The sequence below is a fragment of the Brachypodium distachyon genome, chromosome 1 (assembly GCF_000005505.3).
Source record: "Brachypodium distachyon strain Bd21 chromosome 1, Brachypodium_distachyon_v3.0, whole genome shotgun sequence".
Classification (NCBI taxonomy): Eukaryota; Viridiplantae; Streptophyta; class Magnoliopsida; order Poales; family Poaceae; genus Brachypodium; species Brachypodium distachyon.
In genome coordinates this window covers 2,908,634-2,930,890 of record NC_016131.3, presented here as the reverse complement: position 1 = coordinate 2,930,890, position 22,257 = coordinate 2,908,634, and the positions used below count along the sequence as shown (strand labels likewise).

The 22,257-nt window shown below is 44.0% G+C and overlaps 3 protein-coding genes and 1 non-coding gene across 5 annotated transcripts; all 4 read left to right on the top strand.

Annotated features, from left to right (window-relative positions):
- LOC100824575 (magnesium-chelatase subunit ChlD, chloroplastic) lies at positions 1 to 6,830 on the top strand. The gene is made up of 15 exons (XM_003563892.4): positions 1 to 273; positions 662 to 840; positions 1,019 to 1,103; positions 1,186 to 1,502; positions 1,665 to 1,788; positions 2,707 to 2,799; positions 3,771 to 3,866; positions 4,268 to 4,429; positions 4,515 to 4,712; positions 5,007 to 5,162; positions 5,307 to 5,414; positions 5,573 to 5,707; positions 5,795 to 5,956; positions 6,079 to 6,199; positions 6,462 to 6,830. The coding sequence occupies exons 1-15, from the start codon at positions 16 to 18 to the stop codon at positions 6,542 to 6,544; spliced, it is 2,277 nt and encodes a 758-aa protein (XP_003563940.1). The 5' UTR covers positions 1 to 15; the 3' UTR covers positions 6,545 to 6,830.
- A 733-nt stretch (positions 6,831 to 7,563) lies between these two features.
- LOC100844410 lies at positions 7,564 to 13,700 on the top strand. Its single transcript, XM_010229603.3, has 10 exons — positions 7,564 to 7,734; positions 7,859 to 7,957; positions 8,266 to 8,409; positions 8,958 to 9,836; positions 9,939 to 10,878; positions 10,992 to 11,239; positions 11,389 to 11,495; positions 12,164 to 12,314; positions 12,554 to 12,706; positions 13,062 to 13,700. The coding sequence occupies exons 1-10, from the start codon at positions 7,696 to 7,698 to the stop codon at positions 13,200 to 13,202; spliced, it is 2,901 nt and encodes a 966-aa protein (XP_010227905.1). The 5' UTR covers positions 7,564 to 7,695; the 3' UTR covers positions 13,203 to 13,700.
- A 122-nt stretch (positions 13,701 to 13,822) lies between these two features.
- TRNAE-CUC lies at positions 13,823 to 13,895 on the top strand. The gene has a single exon. It is a non-coding gene; the product is annotated as a tRNA-Glu (tRNA).
- A 1,241-nt stretch (positions 13,896 to 15,136) lies between these two features.
- On the top strand, positions 15,137 to 20,123 carry LOC100843811. 2 transcript variants are annotated; one of them, XM_024458086.1, is made up of 4 exons: positions 15,137 to 17,348; positions 17,787 to 18,221; positions 18,856 to 18,980; positions 19,833 to 20,123. In XM_024458086.1, exons 1-2 carry the CDS (start codon positions 16,455 to 16,457, stop codon positions 18,180 to 18,182), a joined length of 1,290 nt encoding a protein of 429 aa, XP_024313854.1. In that variant the 5' UTR covers positions 15,137 to 16,454; the 3' UTR covers positions 18,183 to 18,221; positions 18,856 to 18,980; positions 19,833 to 20,123. The 2 variants fall into 2 exon arrangements, with proteins under 2 accessions (XP_024313854.1, XP_024313855.1); XM_024458087.1 differs by having other exon boundaries at positions 18,737 to 18,980.
- The last annotated feature ends 2,134 nt before the right edge of the window (positions 20,124 to 22,257 follow it).

The window sequence follows — 22,257 nt, the reverse complement described above, 5'->3', positions numbered from 1 at the left end:
CCACGCTCCCCTCCCATGGCGATGGCCACCGCCCTCTCTACCTCACTCCCGCACCTCCCGCCCCGCCACCGCCTCCCCTCGTCACACCCCGCTGCAGTCTCCCTGCCCTCCCGCGGCGTCCGGCGGCGAGAGGCCCCCCGCCTCGCGGCCGTCGCGGCGGCATCCGAGGTCCTCGACTCCACCAACGGCGCCGTTCCCTCGCCGAGTAGCGGCGTCGACACCGGGCGGCAGTACGGGCGGGAGTACTTCCCATTGGCCGCTGTCGTCGGGCAGGTGAGCAGACCGTTTCGTACTGGCTCTGGATGCTGCTCATGGGGTGGTGTTGTTGCATTTTCCCTAGCTGGGCATTCCGTAGTGTAGTGGAGTTCTCCTGCTGCTTGCCACCCAATGATTTGATGTATTGGAAATGCTGCAGCATCAATGTAGAAAACCAGAAATAGTAATAGCCAACGGGAACATTTTTCCTCTAAGCTGACACAATTTTTACATGATTTAGATGTGTGTGCGGAAACAATATGTAATTTATTATGAATGCTACACAAATATGAAAATCCAACAAATGACACTCACTTGCAAGCTATAGTTTTCCGCCTGTTGTATTGAGGTATGAAGTTGACTTCGGTTCTAGTTCTGACAAGGTGAATTTCTTGTGATTCCCAAGGATGCAATTAAAACTGCTTTGCTGCTTGGGGCAATTGATCGTGAAGTTGGAGGCATTGCCATCTCCGGGAAGCGCGGGACGGCTAAGACAGTGATGGCTCGTGGCTTGCATGCTATGCTTCCACCCATCGAGGTGGTAGTAGGCTCAATTTCAAATGCTGACCCCAACATCCCAGAAGAGTAACGTCCTCGCGATGCCTTATCTACTAATACTTTGAGTATTTGTTCTTCCTACTTTCAGCTTCTTTCAGTTCTTATTCCGATTTCGATCTGTGTCACAACCTATTACTATTAGGATTGTTCTATTCTTCTTGTTTCTTCAATGTTTTGTTAGCTTACTTAATTGAGTTCCTCTTAGATGGGAGGATGATTTAGCTGACCAAGTTCAGTATGATGCTGATGGTAATGTCAAGTCTGAGATTGTTAAAGCACCTTTTGTGCAGGTATAGCACACTGACTTAGTGTTATAGTATTTTCCCCAAATCATTGTTAGTTTCATAATGCTGTAGGTTTCCCCTTTGACAGATTCCACTTGGTGTCACAGAGGACAGGCTTATTGGATCAGTTGATGTTGAAGCATCAGTGAGATCAGGAACTACCGTGTTTCAACCTGGTCTTCTTGCCGAAGCCCATAGAGGTGTTCTTTATGTTGATGAGATAAATCTGTTGGATGAGGGCATAAGCAATCTGCTTCTGAATGTCTTGACGGAGGGAGTTAATATTGTGGAAAGAGAGGGCATTAGCTTCCGTCATCCATGCAAACCACTTCTAATTGCTACTTACAACCCGGAGGAAGGATCTGTACGTGAACACTTACTTGATCGTATTGCAATTAATTTAAGGTACTTTAGACTTGGAAGATTGCTGGCTTATTTTCCCTTTATTATCAAGTCCATATTGTTTTTTATTCAATCAGGGATATTATCGTGTTCTCACATAAGAAAATTCTCACTACATCTTTGACTATGATAGTTTGTTGATTGCAATACTGTTTCTTATTGCAGTGCTGACCTTCCATTGAGCTTTGATGACCGTGTGGCGGCTGTCAATATTGCAACCCAATTTCAGGAGTCTAGCAAAGACGTTTTTAAGATGGTCGAAGAAGAAACGGAGGTTGCAAAAACTCAGGTACTACTGAACTACTGTATAACTGAATTACTGATATCTTTAATTAACAAAGGTGTCAAAGTATCTGCGTTAGCAAAGTCTATTTTGTATTTTTTTTTATGTTTTTGGTATTGCGTGGAAACACCTTTCTTCATAGCACTGGATATTCAATCAATCAGTTCTTGCAAAATGTCTGGGGTCCATAAGTGGTTAGCTATATCTAAGAGTAATGATTACAAAGGAGAAATCAGTGGTCACATGAAAATTAAGAAAGTATATGTGGCACAAGCGCAATGCATGCTTGGACTGGAAAGCATGGATCTGTTATGTTTTATATTGGATATCTTATTAGTTAGGCTTGTCTTACCATATATTTCCATTATTTTCTATTATAAGTCAATGTAGTTGTTGGCACAAAAAGTCATGGATTCAATAAATTTACCAATTTAAGGTTATTTAAGATGTGTTGACGCGTGAGAAAATATTATAATTGGCACGGTATTAAAAGTAGGCAATGGGAATTGGATGGAAAGAATGTGAGACATTTGACATAAAAAGGTGGAATGACTTATATTGTGTTGAAAACACTGTAAATATAAATTCTATTTAATTGTGAAATTGAGGGACAGATCCCTCTGTTAACTACACACCGTTGAGTAAAGAAGCTGGGCCCTTATTAAACAGAAAACACATAGGATGCATGTAATCTGGAGTACTCATCCAGCTTTTTATACATGATAGTTGAAGAACATAGAACGGCCACATGCTAAGACTTTCACTATGTACATTTTTTTTATCATTTGTCCCGCAGTAAGCAAAGTCTTGCATTCAGGAGTCAAGACTAAAAAGGTCAAAAATACGATTTATATGTAGTGATTAGGTAGTATTTGTGGTGGACTTTGTGTTATGCGCTACTCATCTCAATACATGGTCACACAGATAATTTTGGCAAGAGAGTATTTGAGGGATGTTGCTATCAGCACGGAGCAGCTCAAATATCTTGTCACGGAAGCTATACGGGGCGGCTGTCAGGTTAGTTAACTTGTTGAACCTTGATATTCTTCCACACAGTGAATTGCTGAGATCTGTTAGTATAAGCTGTATGGAGTGAGGACCTTGAATTGAAAGCTTCCACTATCATTACAAAAGCCTGCAGTGTCGTGTTCTGCATTCTGTATGTACACATTTTTTTTCTGACCAGACTATATATACACATTCTAATTATGACATGCCGCTAAATAATGCATTTTATTGATGTTTTTGCCTTGCAAGCTAGCGACACCTTTACAAGATCTATATACATACGTAGGTCTAGATGATCAGTTTCGGTTAGTTTAGTTTTGCTCTGTCTTTGCTTTGAACCTAGTGTTTATAAAAGTAAAATTTGTTTTGTGTTATGAACAGTACTGGTGGCTGCAGATAACAGTGAACATTTGCAGCCATTATTGGTTAGCCTAGTACTTATGATATCATTTGAATCTTGTATACCTTGTGTTGTTTTATGCTTTTTTTGCGGATTGTTTTATGCATTTTCTTTACATCATTATTCAAGGTTTTTGGTGCATCTTATTCTCCACAAAAGTGCATCAAATGTAAATGGATAGAGATAGACTAATCAACCATTTCAAATGGTCCAAACTATTTTGAGCTTTTGGCAACAAAGCCAAGGTCACTGTTTTTTCCGCTTGCCTTAGCAATTGAACCCATTTTCTGATGTTACCTCTAGCTGCAACATTTGACGTCAGCTGTTTCGTCAACTGGTTATTTGCCGTAACCATTGATGCCATTGTAGTGGTTTTTTTGTAAACCTTAAGTCACAGTGATCTTGCCTTATTGTGTAAACCTATCTGATGTCCATAAGACCCCCCACCTTTTATTTTCAGAACAGCATTGATTGTTGCGGCAGATGTGCCCATTTTTTAGTTTAATAGTGAGTTGGGAATTCAAAATTGATGTGTTCTCATATCTAGATACACATTTCTGATTCTTAACAATTATCACAGGGGCACCGTGCTGAGTTGTATGCTGCTCGTGTAGCAAAATGTCTCGCTGCCATGGAAGGACGTGAAAAAGTTTACGTGGATGACCTCAAGAAAGCTGTTAAGTATCCCTATGACTGTGAATTTTTTATTCTGTAGTAAAGCAAGACATTCCATGGATCCATCTCTTTACTTGACCATTCCAAATGAGATATACTTTGTCTGCTTGTTAATTTATTCTGTAGTAAATTATTAGTCTGCTTGTTAAGTACCGTTCCAAATGAGATATACTTTCTCTCTCTCTCTCTCTCTCTCTCTCTGACATCGATATACTTTGTCTCTTGTCTAGGGTTTAGGCTAAATTACGAAGTAGGAAATACGGTTGTGTATGCCACAACAGAGGAATTCTTATGCTGACACTCCTATTTCTTTTTTTCTTCTATGTCATTGTTGTTTGCATTTATGCCAATATTCAAGTGCTTTCTAGTTATCCATTTGACACGCACGGCACCTTTTTGCAGGTAGAGCTAGTTATTCTACCTCGCTCGATCATATCTGATAACCCACAGGACCAGCAAAACCAACCACCTCCACCTCCACCTCCACAACCTCCACAAAATCAAGATTCTGCAGAAGATCAAGATGAGAAGGAGGAAGATGAGGATAAGGAAGAGGAAAAGGAGGTTGATTTATATCATTGAGCAATCCACACTTGACATCTATTCATTTTCTTTCTCATAGATCATTAATAGCTGTTTTCTTGGCCAGGACGATGATGAAGAAAACGAACAACAGGATGACCAGATACCCGAGGAGTTCGTTTTTGATGCTGAAGGTGGACTAGTAGATGATAAGCTCCTTTTCTTTGCTCAGCAAGCACAAAGACGAAAAGGAAAGGCTGGACGAGCAAAAAATGTCATATTCTCAGAAGACAGGGGCCGGTACATCAAGCCTATGCTTCCAAAGGTCTCAACTCTTACATCGTCAACTCTGCAAGTTAAATCACTTGATTAGTAGAAGATTCCTGGGTCCATGCCCATGTTTGTTTCTGAGTTCAGTATGAATAGTTTTTTAGCGTCTCTCTTTATGTAGGTCCGATTCTTTGCATTTTGGCGTTACGCTGATGGCTTTCTGTGTGTTCAGTACATTTGACTAGAGAGACCTATACTGCATCGTTCCTTTATGTATCACCCCTGCTTATTGTTTGGTATCCTTTCTCACCAAATCGGCCCCTCATCTAAACAGTTGATTCTGTTGTAGGGTCCAGTAAGGAGGTTAGCTGTTGATGCGACACTTCGAGCAGCTGCGCCATACCAAAAGCTGCGGAGAGAGAAAGATCTTAACAAGACAAGAAAAGTTTTTGTTGAAAAGACTGACATGAGAGCCAAAAGAATGGCTCGAAAAGCCGGTGCTCTGGTATTACTCTCTCCACACATTTGTTTTGCTTGTGCAATTTCATGGGATATGTAGGTTATGTTAGTCATGTTTTATACCGTCACATATGTTTTTTTTTTCTAATCACGAGACTTGACAGCTCTGTTTGCACTTACTTCTTGACAGGTGATATTTGTTGTGGATGCTAGTGGCAGCATGGCTCTGAATCGCATGCAGAACGCGAAAGGGGCGGCATTGAAGTTGCTTGCAGAAAGTTACACAAGTAGAGATCAGGTGCTACTGAAATGAAAAACTTAAGTGTTAGCATGTGTTACTAGTCGAATACCCTATAAGACACATTTAACTCTGCTTCCCTTTAGGATAATTTATTTTCCTCGCTATATGGATAGTTTGTACATCAATCTTAGCTTTGATTTTGGCATCCATCTCAGGTTTCAATTATTCCTTTCCGTGGAGATTTTGCTGAGGTTCTACTTCCGCCATCAAGATCCATAGCAATGGCACGCAAACGTCTTGAAAAGCTACCATGTGGTGGTGGTTCTCCTTTAGCTCATGGCCTCAGTACAGTAAGAACCAAGATTTGCATAGTGTTGAAGTTTTCTATAGGGCCTGGGTATCTATAATCTGGATAACATTGTGGTTTCTATTTCAAGGCTGTCAGAGTGGGGTTGAATGCTGAGAAGAGTGGCGATGTTGGACGTATTATGATCGTTGCAATTACCGATGGAAGAGCTAATGTATCACTGAAGAAATCCAATGATCCAGAAGCTGCTGCTGCTTCAGATGCACCAAGACCTTCTACTCAAGAATTAAAGGTACAAATCGTATCCTAACATCGAACAGTGTAATGATGTGAAAAGTATCTATTTTTGAAGCCTGTGCGTCATTTTGAAACTTCCTGCTGCGCTCAAACGATAAATTCGCTTCCTCTTGCAAGGATGAGATTCTTGAGGTGTCTGCCAAAATATACAAGGCAGGAATGTCACTTCTTGTCATTGATACTGAGAACAAGTTTGTATCTACGGGATTCGCCAAGGAAATTGCAAGGGTTGCCCAAGGTATTCGCAACATGAAATCTCTCGTATTACCAGAAATAGTTACGCCACTCCATCTAACGCTTTAGGAAACCATGTCCGTTCTTGTTTGGACTTTTGTACAAACTCTCATGGTAACATGAGTTGACTCCGAGGGGAAGTAACTAACCTTTTCATCACCTTAAAGAGAGAAATATCTACATCACTTAGCAGTTAGCACCAATGTACTGTAAACTAACTTCCTGCAATACCTCCATGAACTGAACTTCTTCTCCATGCTTTGCAGGGAAATATTATTACCTGCCAAATGCTTCGGACGCCGTGATTTCCGCTGCCACCAAGACTGCGCTCGCGGATTTGAAGAGTTAGCGATTTTCGGAGCATTGACACCCATCTGTTGTTTGTATCGTCTGATCCGAGTGATCGTGCAGTCAGTAACCTGTGTAGCTGTGTTCATTCTTTCCTGAAACTTTGGGACATTCTGGCTCTTATGACCAATTTTGCTATAGGTTTTCTTTCTTCTTCTTTTTTATCGTCAGAGCTCAGGTCCAAGCATGATACTGTGTATAAGATTGAACTACCCTCCTTAATTTTCTAATAATTGGCCATGTAAATCGGTTGCTTTTATTTGAAAGGCGTAATCTGTTACTGTTGAGTGTCATGTATGATCCTGAGAAATCTGTACCTAATAAGTATATGTTTCGACAAACCCGTGTCCTCGTCGAGTGGATACGGTGTTCCTGCTATATTCAAAACTTATGCAAAAAAAGAATCATTATAATAAAAAAAATGTAGAAAATTACCTGGGCTTTGTTTAGTGTTAGATATTCAAGGCCTTGGAATTGAATTGGCTCTAATACCAAATGAGCATTTGTGTTGAAATGAGCTCTAATAGAAGTTATGTTCTTTGGTTGTAGAAGATATTGCCAGTTGAAGATAACAAGTGATTCCAATTTTTATGTTCCAATGTCCATAGAATTGAATTTGGCGAGAGTTCGCCGGAGCTCGTCATAGTAGTTGCCGGTGGTGACAGGGGCAGCTATAGTCCAATTCCAACCAATTCAAAGAGGGGGAGACTCCGAATTGTGATGAGGTTCTTTTAGTTGAAGGCCAATACCAAAAACCCATTCTCAATTCTATGGGCATCTAAACAGCAGAATTCACAAGTTCCCATTCTAAATTCTGAGTTCCAAGCTTCGATATGTACGTCCAAACGGGGTTAATAATTGTTGAACTAGTGCGGTCAGTATATTCGGAAATTGCGTTCTCAGTAAGAATTGGCAACTAGCCCAGTAAAAAGGCGTCACGGCTTCGCTGTGGAGGCAGCCTGGCCCCACTTGTCAGACAGCCGAATTGGATTTCTGCCCCTCCCCCCCCCCGGAAACAGCCAACAGGACCAGGTCTTTGCTTTGATTCTGGCGCGAATCAGAAAAAGAAAAAGAAAAAGAAAACGAGAAGACCTCGCGCCGCCCCTCCCCGTCTTCTCGTGGCGGCGCCCAGCCGTCGACTGCCCCGCCGCCATGTCGACCTGCGGCTACCACTCGCCGCTCTTCTCCGAGGTAATCTCTCTCTCTCTCTCTCTCTCCCTCTGGGGATGGAGGGAGATGCGATTGGCGCCAGATGTGAACTGCGTGGGATCACTGGGATGCGTCCTCTTCTAACCCCTACCTTTGTGTCCTTCAGGATAATACTTGGCTCCCGCAATGGCTTCAGCCGCATCGGCAGCCGACGGTCGGTGAACACCGAAGAGACAGCGACGGCATTTCGTCGCCACCTTGTGAGGTGCTTTTCTGCTATTACTTGTGCATCGATTGGTGGTAACCTTTCCCAATGTTTGTAAGAACATGTTTAGTACTGTATTTTCATTATTCATGTGATGGGAGCAGGTGAAACCTGGTTCGGTAGTTTATTTTCTCTCCTACATATAGAACCTCATAAATAAGGCAAACAAACAATAGCCGAAGCCGATGTACATGGTAGAGAATGACACACGATTGAGTTGGATCTTAATACATCTGCATATATAGCTATGTATCTCGGGGCGCTGTGTGTTCTGATCTGATGCCTGTGTTTTCCTCATACAACTGCAGAACTGTGTGTATATTGGGGATCCTGTGCAAGAGCAACAGCATTGTCACAATGCCATGGCAAATGCTGGTGGTTACAGCGGGTTACGTTTGCATTTGTCAGGAGATGAGGATACACCTGCTGCAAGTATTCGAACAGGCAGAGAGGTAAGCTTATGAGATGAAGTTCCTTGCTTGGGCCACATAGATTCTTGATGCTAACCACAGAAGTTGAGCCACGACATAGGTTATTGTCATTCTTTGAATTCAATCAAATAAATCAGAAGAGTACTACATGTACATGTAGCCTTCAATAATACAACCCAAAACAATTATGGCTTTATTGGTTTGTCCTTCTCCCCGAGATACAGTTTTTGTTCCAGGGATGCACACTTACCCAGTTAACTTCTTTACTCCGTGTCTAATCTTCCCTTGAATGTGGAAGGAAGAAAATTATAGGTTCAGCATGCCATTCTCATCTTGCCTGCTGTGTACTTCTTCATTCTATTTGTGCTTGTGAGTTTAATTGGCTACTTTGTGCATATGTTTTTTTTTATTGTCAATCACTTTGGTGGATTGCATTGTGAGCGAACACGTTACTATAATAGCAAACATTGGCTTGTGAAAGCCAAAATATCAACTCTTTCTTTGCTGCAGAGACAAAATCTTCTTGTCTTGTGCTGTTATAACATACATTTTTAATGCTTTCCCTCCAGGTACGGCCTTTCTCTTTGCACCTTTCATCAGAAAGTACTGCACAACTCTCCTCAGCTAGAGCCAATGTTGTCCCTCAGATTATAAACTCCGGTACATGCAGTGGATCATTAGAGGGATCTTATGTTGATGGTCAAGGACAAGAGATCAAGGCTGTGCCCCAATATCAATTGGAAGCTAAAGGCTTCAAGGATGATAAGCTACTAGAAGTTTGTAGAGTGCCTAGCAAGGATATCATTAAACCGCTTGGTGCAAGAAGACATCAGTTATCTGGTGGAAAGGTTGATGTTCAGAAGCTCCGTAATGTAGATGCTAACGATGCAGTTGAGCTATCCATTGCTGCCTCCGAGGCTATTCTTATTGCAGAAATGATCATTAATGATTGCCAGCCTGATAAGTTGGCTGCAGCTGCCTTGGAATCTGCTCTGCATGTAAAAGAAGCTCGGAAACAGTATTGTCTTGAGGAGACAGAACATGATTGTGGATCCTTTGAAAATGATCTAGATGAGAGGGATTGGCTTGCAGAATTGGATGAGGTCGAGATGCTTGATGCATTCGAAGATGTTGGCCTGTCTACTGTTCAAACAGCTTGTTCATCTCAAGGCTACAACACAATTGATATAAAACGGCACATCTCACAGCCTAGTTGTGCCCCACGTGATATGGAGGAGCGCATCTCAGACATTTGTTCTTCCTGGGAGCAAAATACAAAATGGCACAGCCAAGATGCTAATACTTATGACCATGTACCTGATTCTTTGGCAAATAATAATAACTCAGCTGGTAACCTCCCGAATGAATCAACTCCAGGATGTGATTCTGTAAAGCAACCAGCTATAGGTAGCTTTGGGACTCCAGTAAGAGGTCAAAGTATCATTAAGGTAACTATGTCGCCAATAAATTTTTTGGTATCATATTAATCCTATACTTATCTCATTGAGTACTCTTCATCTATGTAATAACAATGTCAAATTTATTTCCAGGAATGTGGAAGAGTTGTTGAAGAGACAAATGTTGGTGGTGGCACAAGGAAGCATATTAGAACTAGCTTCATTTCTGAGTCAATGGATACCACAAATGAGTGCTCCCCTGCACCTAGAGCAAGATCCATAGAAATGGTTGCGTCTTCAAGAGCATCTTTTCCCCGCAAAACTGAAGGTTTCTACGAAGAGAATCAAAGTGCAGAGTCGTGCTACCAAGTAGTATGCTCAAGCTTATCACTTGGGGATCCTCTCTGTTCATTTGTTCCATGTAGCATATCTTGCAATGAAGTTTCCCTTAGTCAAGCTCCTGAATGCAAACAGAGGAATGGTGATCAGGGAGAAACAATATATCCCAAGGAATCTCTCAAGAAAGATCTGGATTTAGAAGCCGATCCATCTTCTTCGCCTTTAGATAAGGCACCAGAATCAGTCAATCCATCTTATGTACCTTTAGATAAGGCACCAGAATCAGCCGATCCATCTTATGTGCCTTTAGATAAGACACCAGAATCTGGTCCATGGAGACGCAGAATATACAGTTCACTCAGGCATTTTAGTACTTCAGAACCTATATCAGACATATTGGGAGGTAGTACGACTCATAATGATATTGACGCGGCAGTTTGTCAGAAGAAGAGGGGCACACCAATAACCTTAAATAAGAAGATACAGCGTGTGCAAGCCTCTAATCAATTCATAGAAAACAATGCTGAAGCTGGAAGCTCGAAAGAATTTTCTTTGGTTCAGAAGAAGTCATCTCATGCTCAGGATAAAGATGAGCATCAAAGCAGAGAGAAATATGTACCATCAGAAGTTTGTCCTCAATCAACATGTTTAAATGTTGGTAAACGAGACCTTAAAAGAAAAGGAGCCCAATTATTGAATCCTAAACTTAGTACTAGACAAACCAAGAGCAGAAGGTTTAAATCTCGATTCAGCTGTAAGTTCTGCTTTATGATCTCGTGTGTTAGAGATGTACTTTGTATTGAGTATTACCTTCAGAATCATTTATGTGTGTTCGGTGATTCTTACTCTGCTTTCTCATCTTTGCAGGGTCAGATAGCAGAACTGCTGACATGCTGGAGCCCAGAGAATACATTGACAAAAAGGAAGCCATATTTCATGGACTAGAGTTTCTGTTGACTGGATTGCAAAGTCATAAGGAAAAAGAGATTGAATCTGCAATTCGAAAATTTGGAGGTTGTATTCTTTCCAAAGTGCCACCCTGTACATTTGATAAAAGAAGCAAGCTGGCAGAGTTTGCAAGGTGGAAGCCTCCCGTGGTTCTTTCCTCTAAAAAGGTTTGTTATTCCAGTTCCTTTCTTTCTTTTTGGATACCATCTATCGATATATTGTAGAAACAGTGGGAATAGCTCTTATTTCAAATTATCTATTCATTTGTGGACCAAATTGCAACAAACTTGTGTCTGATAGTTGGTTGTTCTAACAGGTATCAACGGCTAAGTTTTTATATGGTTGCGCTACGGATTCCTGGATTTTGAATCCCAATTGGCTTTTCGATTCTATTGAAGCTGGTGTCCTTTTGCCACCTGGAAAGTAAGGCAATACTAGCATCCACTACACGTGCCAAGATGTTTCTGTGTACTCAATGCATGTTACCTATCATGTTAAAATGAAACTCTTTATTTTATCTCATGCTTGTTTGTGAAAGCTTCAGATTTCCTTTCCATATTTTTCTTGGAGTAATCAAGGGAAATTACCAAATACTCTGAAGTATATTTGCACTTTTAGATCAATCAAAAAGCCCACATGATTTTTTTTCTCAATTTGATGCCAAGCTATACTAAGAAATGAAAGTTATTTCATATTTGATGTGCTCAGTTAGTTGAACTTGTCTAGTTGTCAACCATCATAGGCGACCTAAGAACTAATCTTTTGAAAGGTTATCTAGCACTGACATTATTAATTAGGTTAGTTCCCCGTACGGTGATTCTGAATATTCCATATATAACGCATGGAAATTCAGCGTAGATGCTTTTAGGTCACTATATTATTCATCTAGACGGTGTTGTTTTCTAATAAAGCCAAGCCAATCGATTCTGGTCTCAAACATGGCCAAGGAACTTTGCTGTGAAGACTGGTTGTCATAGCTTTCTTTTCAGCAGCTAAAAATTCAACAAGAAAATATTGTTCTGTTGTCCATATGAAATAGGATGAGATAATATGCCCTTGATACTCAACTTTTGATATGCCCCTTTTGCCAGGTATTTAATTCGACAAAGGCATGCAGTAAAGGAGAGTTTAACATTTGGCCAGTCAGTTCACCTCCGAAATGACAGATTGGTATTTCGTGGAGTAGGATTCTTGATCCATGGCAAAATCAGTTTCTGTTCAAAATTTTCCAACATTATCAAGGTATGTTGCAGACCTGGTTGGTCAGAAAACATGATGGATGACCTACTAATCAAGCAATACTCCCATAGCTTATTTGGTGAATTGCAATACGTAATAGCCATTGTCTTACTCTTACTTCACGTTTAATTTTATTTCAACTATCTAGAAGGATTTATTTTTGTGCCAGTTTTTGTTCAAGTATGTACATAGCTGGTTTCCCTGTCTCTATGAGGCCCTTGTATGATATTTGTGCTTCACAGCATGGAGGTGGCCAAGTCTTTGTATCTCTGGAAGGATTAATTCGAAGCTTGAAGGACAGAAGTTCTTCACATGGAATCATTCTTGTTGCAAATGAGGCGAGTGCATCACGTCATCTAAGCCATTGCGGAATGGAACATGACATTAAAACAGTGGTTAGTCAAATCTTGAATGTAGAACTTCCATCCCGGATATAAGATATGCAAGTTTGCTCAGATAGTGTAGACTGTGTTTGAATGCATGAATCCTAGCTTTATAAGTAATTCGTGGAGAGAATTCGATATTTGCCACAACATATTTAATCCTAGCTTTATAAGTAATATAAGTTATTCAGTCATGTTTTTACTTTTATAAAAATGCAATCATCCGAACGCTTGCTTTTCTGCTGCCAATAAAACAAGTTTACCCGATTCACACTGTCTTTACCGTTCTCTACACTTTATCCTTTCTCCAAACTACTACTTTATCATTTTCAGTGCTTCTAATTCTCCCTTCTGCTCTTTCTTGCAGCCAGCAAGCTGGATCATAAGCAGTCTATTTTCTGGTAAGCTGAATCCCCTGAAGAAAGATCGCTGCGCTTCATTCCGTCGGATTAAGATGCCATCATTCCAACCACGGCATGGAGCATTTGACATGAGTCAAGAAATATAAAATTCAGGTCGGTCATGTAGCTGCGTCGTATCGTAGCATCCCATGAGAACCTTCAATAAGTATTGTCAACAAATAACTGGAGCACAGTCCTTCCCATGCAATGGCATGTTCCTATCACGATTTGGATTCACCCATGGTGGCTGATGCCTATTGTTTTCATCATTTTGCAAACACGGAGAGGTATCTGATGTCAAAGCACCTGTAATCTTGACATGGTGTACAGCCATGTACAGCTGCCTATACTCCAGCAAGACCAAGGGCTAAGCTACCGAGGCGTATAGGTCCAGCATCCGTCCTTAGCTATATTGCTCATTTATCCAGAAAATGAGGGCATGCGTTTGGACTAATCCTCAACAGGGGAAAGGGACTGCTCACTGCACTCAGTCCCCTTGCATGTATTTTTAAGAATACTTGTTGATGTTGTCGTAATGAATTTGTAGATAAAAAATACTAGAGAAAATATAAAAATCATAGCCGACCGATTTATGTACTATGCCATGTTACCTTTTCTGCTCCACGACTTTTATAATCTTGACAGTACAGTTTGGTTTAATAATGTGGTTAAAACTGTGAGTTCTGATTGATATTGAGTAACAATTTCTGGCACTAGTTACCACAAATCCGTCGTAGTCTAGGTGGTTAGGATACTCGGCTCTCACCCGAGAGACCCGGGTTCAAGTCCCGGCGACGGAATTATTTTGCCAGGCAGAGAAAATTCTTTTTCTTTTTCCAATTTAGCTCCAGTTGTAGATAATCTGGATTCGAATGGCCATTCCACCACCGAAGGAATTGAAAATCTGTACCGAAGCTGATGTCTGGTACTCTGGTTGATTATTTATCCTAACTTGGTCCTCCCTTGATTACATACCTCACAGTCACAGGGACATTTGTACCGAAGTTGATGCCTGGTTGACCGTTGATAACACATCGCTTGCTCATCGATTTGCCTCCTTGTCCATGGCTCGTGGACGGCGGTCGGTTGGCTAGGAGGAGCAACGCCGGAAGCAGCAGCTAAATTTTTTTTTTGCGCAAAAAGGTCAATCAATTTATTGATAAATTATCAACAGCAGTAAAAAGTTTTAAAACTAATAAAAATTACAAATAGATTATTGGATAACCCAGCGACGGCAACAAGAACTAAAACAAGTCGAATGTGAGTAAGCCGTCGTGCTAAGGCCTCAGAAGACCAGCGTACCGGAGTAGTAACCATAACCAAATATGAGAATTGTAGATCAGAAGAGCCTGAACTGAAACCACACAAATGAACACGAAAGCCGACCGGATCCCAAGGAATTTGAAGAAACCTAGAAAACTGACCGGATCTCAAGGGGTTCGCCGGACACACAGCCACGCGCCCTCCGCCAACACTAGGCGCACCGGTGGAGCGAGGACAGGGGAAGGACCTTCGCCGCCGCCTCGCCATCTCGAAAAAGACACTAAAAAAACCCTAAGACAAGACACCTCCATGGCCAAGAAAGCCATCGGAGCCAAGGCGCCGCCAACATAAGGTGTGAAAACCCTAGCCGCCTAGAACCTCCCGGAGATCACCTCGCTCTGCCTCACGTCACATAACTTTCTGGAAATTGCGGAGTAAGATGTAGTCAAGACGTAATAATAGATAAAGTCACCATCTCGTATTTCCTCAGAAATTCCTCTGTGTTTCTATTGATTTTGCACTGGAAAAGAGGTTTTTTCTTTGGACCAAAAAAAGGAAGGTGGTCCGTTTCGCTTACAATTTTGTTTCGTTTGGATGATTCCTCTTCATTTCGTTACTCCCTCCATTCCTAAATACTTGTCGCTGTTTTAGTGCAAGTATTTAGGAACGAAGGGAGTATTTGATAGACTCATTTGTAAAAACACCCTTCAAGATGTATTATTATCTATCAAAGCAAACAGCCAACTTAATCAAGGGGGGCCAAGTTAAGATATAACTCATCAACTACGATCCAGATGATCACACATATCTTCAACATACCCTCGTCCCGTGTCGCTCCCGCGGGCGGCAGCGGGGCGAAACCCTAGCCGCCGCCGCTCGGGCCCCTCCTCACCTCCATCTCGCCGCCGCTGCCGCCGGCCTCCTCTGTCGCGGTGGCGGCGGGCCCCACTCCTCGAAGGGCAGTGGGGGTTTCTTTGCGGCGGAGGCGCCCTCGGGCGGACGGGAGCGCGGAGGTCGGGACGGAGGCCCCGGGCGGCTTGATGGCGGCGTCCTCGGCGACGTGGGCTCCGGAAGGCGGAGGCGACGGCGGGATCTGGCGCTGGCGTGCGTGCTTGCCAGGCGCGGCGGCAGGAGCGGGGATCCGGTGGTGGCCGGAGTTGGGGCCGCGGGGATTCAGCGATGACCGGCGCAGTGGTCGCGCCGCTTCTGCTGCTGGCCGGCGGTGGTGAGGCTTCGTTGCCGGCGGCCAGCCTGGTCGGCCTTGATGGCGGACGCCGGGGGTTTCCGGGGAGGTGTCTCTGGCTGCTGATCTGGTGCAGTCGGGGCGTCTGCCTGCCCCGTGCGAGGCGAGGCGTCGGCATGCGGGCCTCTGGCCGGCGTGGCTGTCACGGTGGATGCCAGGACGGCGATTCCGGGAAGGGGCCATGGTTTTCCGGGCAGTGGATATGGCGTGCTGGGCGCGGATTTTGCTTTGGCAAGCGATGGCGGCGGCCTCGGAAGGGGGTGAAGACGGTCGTCGGTTTGTCTAAAGCGTTGGAAACGCCGGGCTCTTGAGGCGCGCCTCACCTCCTCCTGTGTCGGGGCGGCCCAAATCTGCTCTTCCCATAGCGGTTTCGGTTTCTCACCCATTCGGCGGGCGGCGGTGCGTGCGGTGTGGTGGTGCGGTGCTCTGTCGATGCTTCTTCCATGCTCCTTGGAGCCTGTCGAGGTCCTACCGCCCCTCCCTGGTGGGTCACGCCGGATCTGGCTTGCTCAATGGAGAACCGTTGTGTTTTCTGTGGCGGGGTTCTTCTTCAGTTGCTCCGTTGGTGGGTTGGCGTGTAGGTGGTGCGTTTGTCTTTCGGTTTGGTCCTTCCGTTGATCGTTAGGAGCTTCGTTACCTTTATATCTGATTTTTGTCCGATTTTTTCTAATTAACTGAACGATTTTATTTATTATGTAATGAAACGGAGGAACACCCTGCCTTTAAGGTGCGCTAAAAAAACTACGGTCCAGATTTCAATTTCCTCCATTCCACCGTCTTCGCCACCGGCCACCGACCACCGCCCCAAACCCAAACCCCCAATTCCGCCCCCAGCGAAACGAGCGCCACCGCCATGGAACCCAGCCGCGGCAAGCTACCAACCCTCCCTGAAGACGTCATCGAGGACATCTTCCTCCGTCTCCCGCCCGACGAACCAGCGTGCCTCCTCCGCGCCTCCCTCGCCAGCAAGAAATGGAGCGAAGTCGTCTCCTCCCGCGGATTCCGCGACCGCCTCCTCGCTCTCCACCGGACCCGGACACCCCCCGTGCTTGGCGTCCTCCACGGCAACGACTGGGACAACAACGTCCCCCGCTTCATCCACACAACCGCGTCGCCCTTCTCCCTCGCCGCCCCGGACTACCGATCCTGGCGGGCCCTGGATTGCCGCCACGGCCGCGCCCTCTTCCTCTCCGATGAGGGCCAGGTCCCTCCACAGCTCCTCGTTTGGGAGCCAATCACGGGCACCCAGCAGCGCGTACCTGTACCCGTGCCTGCAGCGTACAGGAGCGGGCACTCCAACGCGGCCGTGTTCTGTGCAGCGGACGGGTGCGACCACCACGACTGCCTCGGGGGTCCTTTCCGCGTGGCCTTCGTCTTCGGCCTCGTGCTGCGCAAGTGGGATCTCTCGACGGCCAGCACGTCGGCGAGGGTATATTCGTCGGAGACCGGCACCTGGGGCCAACGGACCGTGATGCACGACGAGTACGGCTACTATTCATCACACATTTCCAGCGTGCTCGTTGGGAGATCTCTGCTCTACTTCTCGTCGGACCAAGGGACTATCCTGGAGTACGACGTGGCTAGGCACGCCCTGGCTTCGCTCGACCTACCAGATCCTGAGTTGGAATATAACCTCATGCTGACGGTGGACGGTGGACTGGGAGTTATCTGTGAATCCTACAAGTCAGAACTCAAAGTGTGGTCATGGCAGGAGGCGATTGATGGCAGTGATACAGAGTCATCGGAGGTAGGCCTGGTAAATGGGTTAAAACCGCATCGAACCCAAGCTGTTCCATGCAACATCACGTGTGTTAACCAACCCCGACCGGACCACAAATCTAATCAGAAAACCCAAACCACACCGCACCATGCGGAGTTTCCATCCATCCTGAACCGAAACCAATTCAGAAACCACGGTTTGAACCCAAATATTCGACCCACAGCAACAAAAGCACCCACGTACGTACGCTAACAGTAGTGCGGCATGAGTACAAGCAGCACGCAAACATAGCATCTCGTGTTCTCAGACCAAACCAGACCACACCAGGTCGCGTTTTTAGAAAAACCAAACCAGTCCATCCCGATTTTCCTCTCCACCCGTTTGAGCCCAATCCAGTCGAGCCCACGTCAAGTTCCACACCGAAAAAACCATACGAGTCCTCACCATTAACAGGCCTAATCGGAGGAGGCAAGTGATGGCGCTGGTACAGGATGGGTAGTGAACCGGGTCATCTGCTTGGACAAGTTGCTACCAAACGGTGCTCTACAAGAACCAGTGGTTGTGTTGGGATTTGCTGAGGGAGCAGATGTCATTTTCGTGCTCACGGATGCTGGCCTCTTCACAATCGACCTACAGTCCGAAGTGGTGAGGAAGGTTACTGGCCAGTTCACAATCAACGATGGCCTCTGTAATTTGCTTCCAGTTGTCAGCTTCTACACTCCTGTGCCCCGACGTGAGCACCATGGCCTGCCGTCATCGAACCTTGGTGAGGACAGAGCAGGGGAGGAACAGAAAGTAGCAGAGCAGGTGCACCAGCTGTTCGATAAGGGGGTCCAATGCTTTAAAGGAGGGGGACTTTGACAGCGCTGGCATCAGCCACACCGTCGACCTCGAGACCAGGTTAGGATTCTAGTCCCGAATCGCTCTGCTAGATGACTTCTAATGTGAGGTGGTCGCCGAGCGTTGCGTATAGGCTTGTTGTGTTCGGCGGCAAGCACGACTTTGGTGTTTGAGGGAGAGTCCAATTGGCCATTGTGTTATTCCATAGCAATATTTGGGAGTTAGTACCTGCCATCCTTTTCGATGATGCGTGTGTCGCGTCGAGCATCAAATAAAAGTGCAATTAATGGGATGATAGATTTATCCTATTTGAGAAATGTTATATCTACGTACTGTACTGGCTAGTTGCAAATGTATCATTGCGGTGCAGTTTATTTTTATGGTACTTCAGATTGTACTTCATATTCTGTGGAATCACCAGCTGCTTGTTATAAAAGACAGTCAATAGAGCACATAGTTAGCACCTTATGTGATCAAAAGGGTTGATGGAATAATTATGCAGCTGTGTTCTATCGCAGATTACAGTAAATTTTAATAATGACATACCGATAATTTACACCTTTGCTGTCACTTAGGGTTCAAAGTTACGGAAAAGTTGCTCCTGAGCGTGCTAGCACGTTCGATAAATATGAATATAGTGTGCCTTCCCATACAAAGCTCAAGAGGTGATTGATCCTTTGGGTGATGTTCCCAGGAGTGCACCAAATGAAGAATCAGTGAAGGGCACAACTAGCAAAGATTATGCTGGGAACTCAAAGACCTCTGATAGCAATGTTGAGGATGCTGCTCCACTTTGGGAGGAAGGTGATTCTCAAGAAGGTATTGTATATCATTATCCCTTTAACCAGAACCGTGGCGGTGCTAGGGCTGTATCACTGTGGGATGAAATACATGATTTCCCTGAATTTGCGTTGTTTTCTATGTTTTCATATGGAGTATTTCACTTGTATGAATAGTTTCTCAAAGATGTTGTGGGATCAGGTGACCCCAAAGTTTTGAAGTGGCACTGCCACTGCCCGGCCAACACAGTCATGTACTCCTGCATATGCAAACTAACAGTCTCACTTGTGATTTGGAAGGAATTGTTTTCTGTCTTTGAATTTCCATCATCATTCCACAGGAGACCATTAAATCAATATTAATTTTTCTAGTGTTTTTTTCAATATTGTAATATAGATAGTTGATGAAGTCGCTGGAAGCAGATAATTTTTTGCTTTCATTGCTCATAAAAAGCTTGTTCTATGGATTGATCCTACTTGAGTGTGTGCCTGCTGCCATATGTGAGCTATTTCCCTTCTAAATTTATATATGTATATTTGATCTTTCTAATAACTCTATACTTGAAATAGCAATGCCATATTAGATGTATATATGGATCTATTGAGGACTGGCTTCATCCTTTTTTCTTTCTTGCTCTTAGATGTAAAACATAATACTGTACTTGCATCAGGTAGCTTTTAGTACATAAAAGCTCCTTCGTTTCAACAACCACGTGTTACAAAAGTTATGCAACACGGTGAGAAGTTATGCATGTATCAAGTGTTGCATTTTAAGCAACCCATTTGTATCTATCTTGCCTCGGTCAAGTCATTCATCTAGCATTGCACGCCTCTTAAATGAGTTTAGCCTTTTGTATAGATCAGCCAGCCGTACTAACATCTCAATCTGCAGGTATAGATCAGTCTGTCGTCATTTGTTCCAGCAAGAGGCATCTTCCTCGGTGATGAACTGCACGAGCCCGGGGTTGGCCACGACATCCTCTGGTACAGAAACTGGTAGGAATGGCAGTAGGACAATATTACCAATCCATGTCTCCGGTAGCGAAGGGTAGAGCTTGATCTGTAGGTTGATGGTTGCTGTATGCACCTGGATGTAAAGATACTGCCAGACACAACTCTATGATGCAAAACAGCAGAGTGGGGATTAAATGTTTGTAACTGCTACGAGATCATGAGTGCTCAAGGATGCTTAATATTGGAAGGATCCATTCCATACTCCGTGGTGACTGACGAGGGAATGACCCTTCGGGTCCTCACCTTTGGTATACTTGCTACGGCTCAACATGGGGTCCACTTGGAGGCCCACTACAATCTGTGAAGCCTGAGTACCTTGGCTTGCGGCTCAAGATAAAAACAGATAATTAAAGAAACCAAATCAGGATTTATCTCTAATTGTAATCAACCCGGACTCTACGTCCGTGACCTAGCCTCCTTTATACCTCCTATATAAAGGACCGGAAAGGGGAGCCGGGGAGGAGATCCTATTCTCTGTTAGACGGATCCACAGATCTCATCTCTAATACACGTCTCCATGGCAACCTTATAATCTCTCCATCAATACAGATCAGACAAGTAGGATGTAGGGGCATTACTTTCCGAGGGTCTTGAATCTGGGTAAACCTTGCGATCTTTGTTAGCCGACAGAATCGCTAACACACACCCGTGCTCTCCCTAGTCGAAAGCTCTTAGTTTGGGTATGCCGAAGTAGCCCCTCGTCAGTGACCTTGCTGCAGGTGATCATCCGAGAAACAACTTAGTTTTGATTAATCGCAATTGTTGGTTCAATTACTCTGTTTTTCCTATGTTTCTGTGCGAAGGGAGTGGGTTTCCCTACGATTGCCATTTATCACTTCGGAAAAAAATTCAAAGGATTTCATTTCATATAATTAAATACGGAGTAGCATGCATTATACTACTCCATGCTTGTTAAAGTTTGGCCAAGTTTAAAGAAAAATATTTCAATATTTACAATAGTACCAAATAAGTATTACTATAAGATGACTGATTTAATATAAAATTAATCTAGAGTTGTAGTTGTTGGAAGATTTTCATATAAACAAAGGTAGAACATCTTATAGAAAGAACCAAGTAGTTAGTTTCTGTCTTTCTGGGATACAGGTTATTTGGTAGAAGATATGTTTCGAAACAAGTACTCCCTCCGGCCCATATTAAGTGTCGAAATATTACACATATTTAATATTTAGAAATAATATGGGACGGAGGGAGACTATGTATTTTTAGATAAACAAGTATATGTTTCCCCCATGAATAGTTGCAGCCATTCCAGTTAGTACATCTCGTCGCAACATAGAAAATTTGAAGCTGCAAGACACTGCAACAAAATTGAAGGTGTGTTTTACGCAGTTGAAGTTGCTTGCAGAAAGAGATACCAGTCCCTTTTTTTTCGGCTTTCAGGATGGGCTTTTCGGAGAAGCTGCTCTCACCCAGCTTCCTGGAGAAGCCGCCATAATTTTTTTGCTAGGTTTCCAGATTAGGTTGGGCTAACCTAATTTGGAAACCTAACAAAATTTCACATGCGGCTTCTTCCGGAAGCTGGGAAAGAGCAGCTTCTCGGAGAAGCCCATCCTAGAAACCGAAAAGAACGGGGGCACTAACACAAGCAAAGTTTGTTGTAGTGGACGGTGAGGAAGTCGTCATGCTAGGGTCTTAGAAAACCAGCACACCAGAGCAGTAATCATCGTCAAAGATGAGAACCATAGACCGGAAGAGCCGGAACTGAACCAAACAAACGAACACGAAAATTGACCGGAACCAAAGGAATTCGTCGGAAACCTAGAAAATTGACTCGGTCCCAAAGGATTTGCGAGACACACAACTCCACACACCCTCCACCACCGCCTAGCACACCACCGGAGTGAGGGGAGGACCTTCGCGCCACTTCGCCATGTCGAAGAAGACACTGAAAAAAAAAGTAAAACAAGAAACGAGAAATCCTTCTGTCGGCGACCGGTCGGAATCCGCCACACCTCCATGGCCAGGAAAGCCATCGGTGGCGGGGCGCCGCCAGCAAAGGGCATGAAAACCCTAGCCGCCTGAAACCTCCTGTTGATCTTCTCGCTACGCCTCACGTCACAGTTCGTGGCATTCTTTCAACTCCCAAAGGAATTTTGTTTCAAAGCAGCAGGTAGATGGTTCTCTCAAATTTATCATCCTCCCTCTTCTCTTGAGCAAGTGCTTTTAACCCTAGGTCAGGTTTGTGAGATGGAGTCGAGACGTAGTAGTAGTAACAATAATAATAATAATAACAACAACAACAACAACAACAATAATAATAATTAAAAAAAATAGAGTCACCA

What these genes read in the sequence shown, in the direction of transcription:
- LOC100824575 (XM_003563892.4), top strand. Translation starts at nt 16, where the DNA reads ATGGCGATGGCCACCGCCCTCTCTACCTCACTCCCGCACCTCCCGCCC. An exon ending in TTAAAGCACCTTTTGTGCAG is followed by an intron (nt 1,104 to 1,185) that starts GTATAGCACACT and finishes CCCCTTTGACAG; the next exon opens with ATTCCACTTGGTGTCACAGA. An exon ending in CTCGAAAAGCCGGTGCTCTG is followed by an intron (nt 5,163 to 5,306) that starts GTATTACTCTCT and finishes ACTTCTTGACAG; the next exon opens with GTGATATTTGTTGTGGATGC.
- LOC100844410 (XM_010229603.3), top strand. Translation starts at nt 7,696, where the DNA reads ATGTCGACCTGCGGCTACCACTCGCCGCTCTTCTCCGAG. An exon ending in GTCCTTTTGCCACCTGGAAA is followed by an intron (nt 11,496 to 12,163) that starts GTAAGGCAATAC and finishes CCCTTTTGCCAG; the next exon opens with GTATTTAATTCGACAAAGGC. An exon ending in AATTTTCCAACATTATCAAG is followed by an intron (nt 12,315 to 12,553) that starts GTATGTTGCAGA and finishes TGTGCTTCACAG; the next exon opens with CATGGAGGTGGCCAAGTCTT.
- LOC100843811 (XM_024458086.1), top strand. Translation starts at nt 16,455, where the DNA reads ATGGAACCCAGCCGCGGCAAGCTACCAACCCTCCCTGAAGACGTCATC. An exon ending in GTGATACAGAGTCATCGGAG is followed by an intron (nt 17,349 to 17,786) that starts GTAGGCCTGGTA and finishes GCCTAATCGGAG; the next exon opens with GAGGCAAGTGATGGCGCTGG.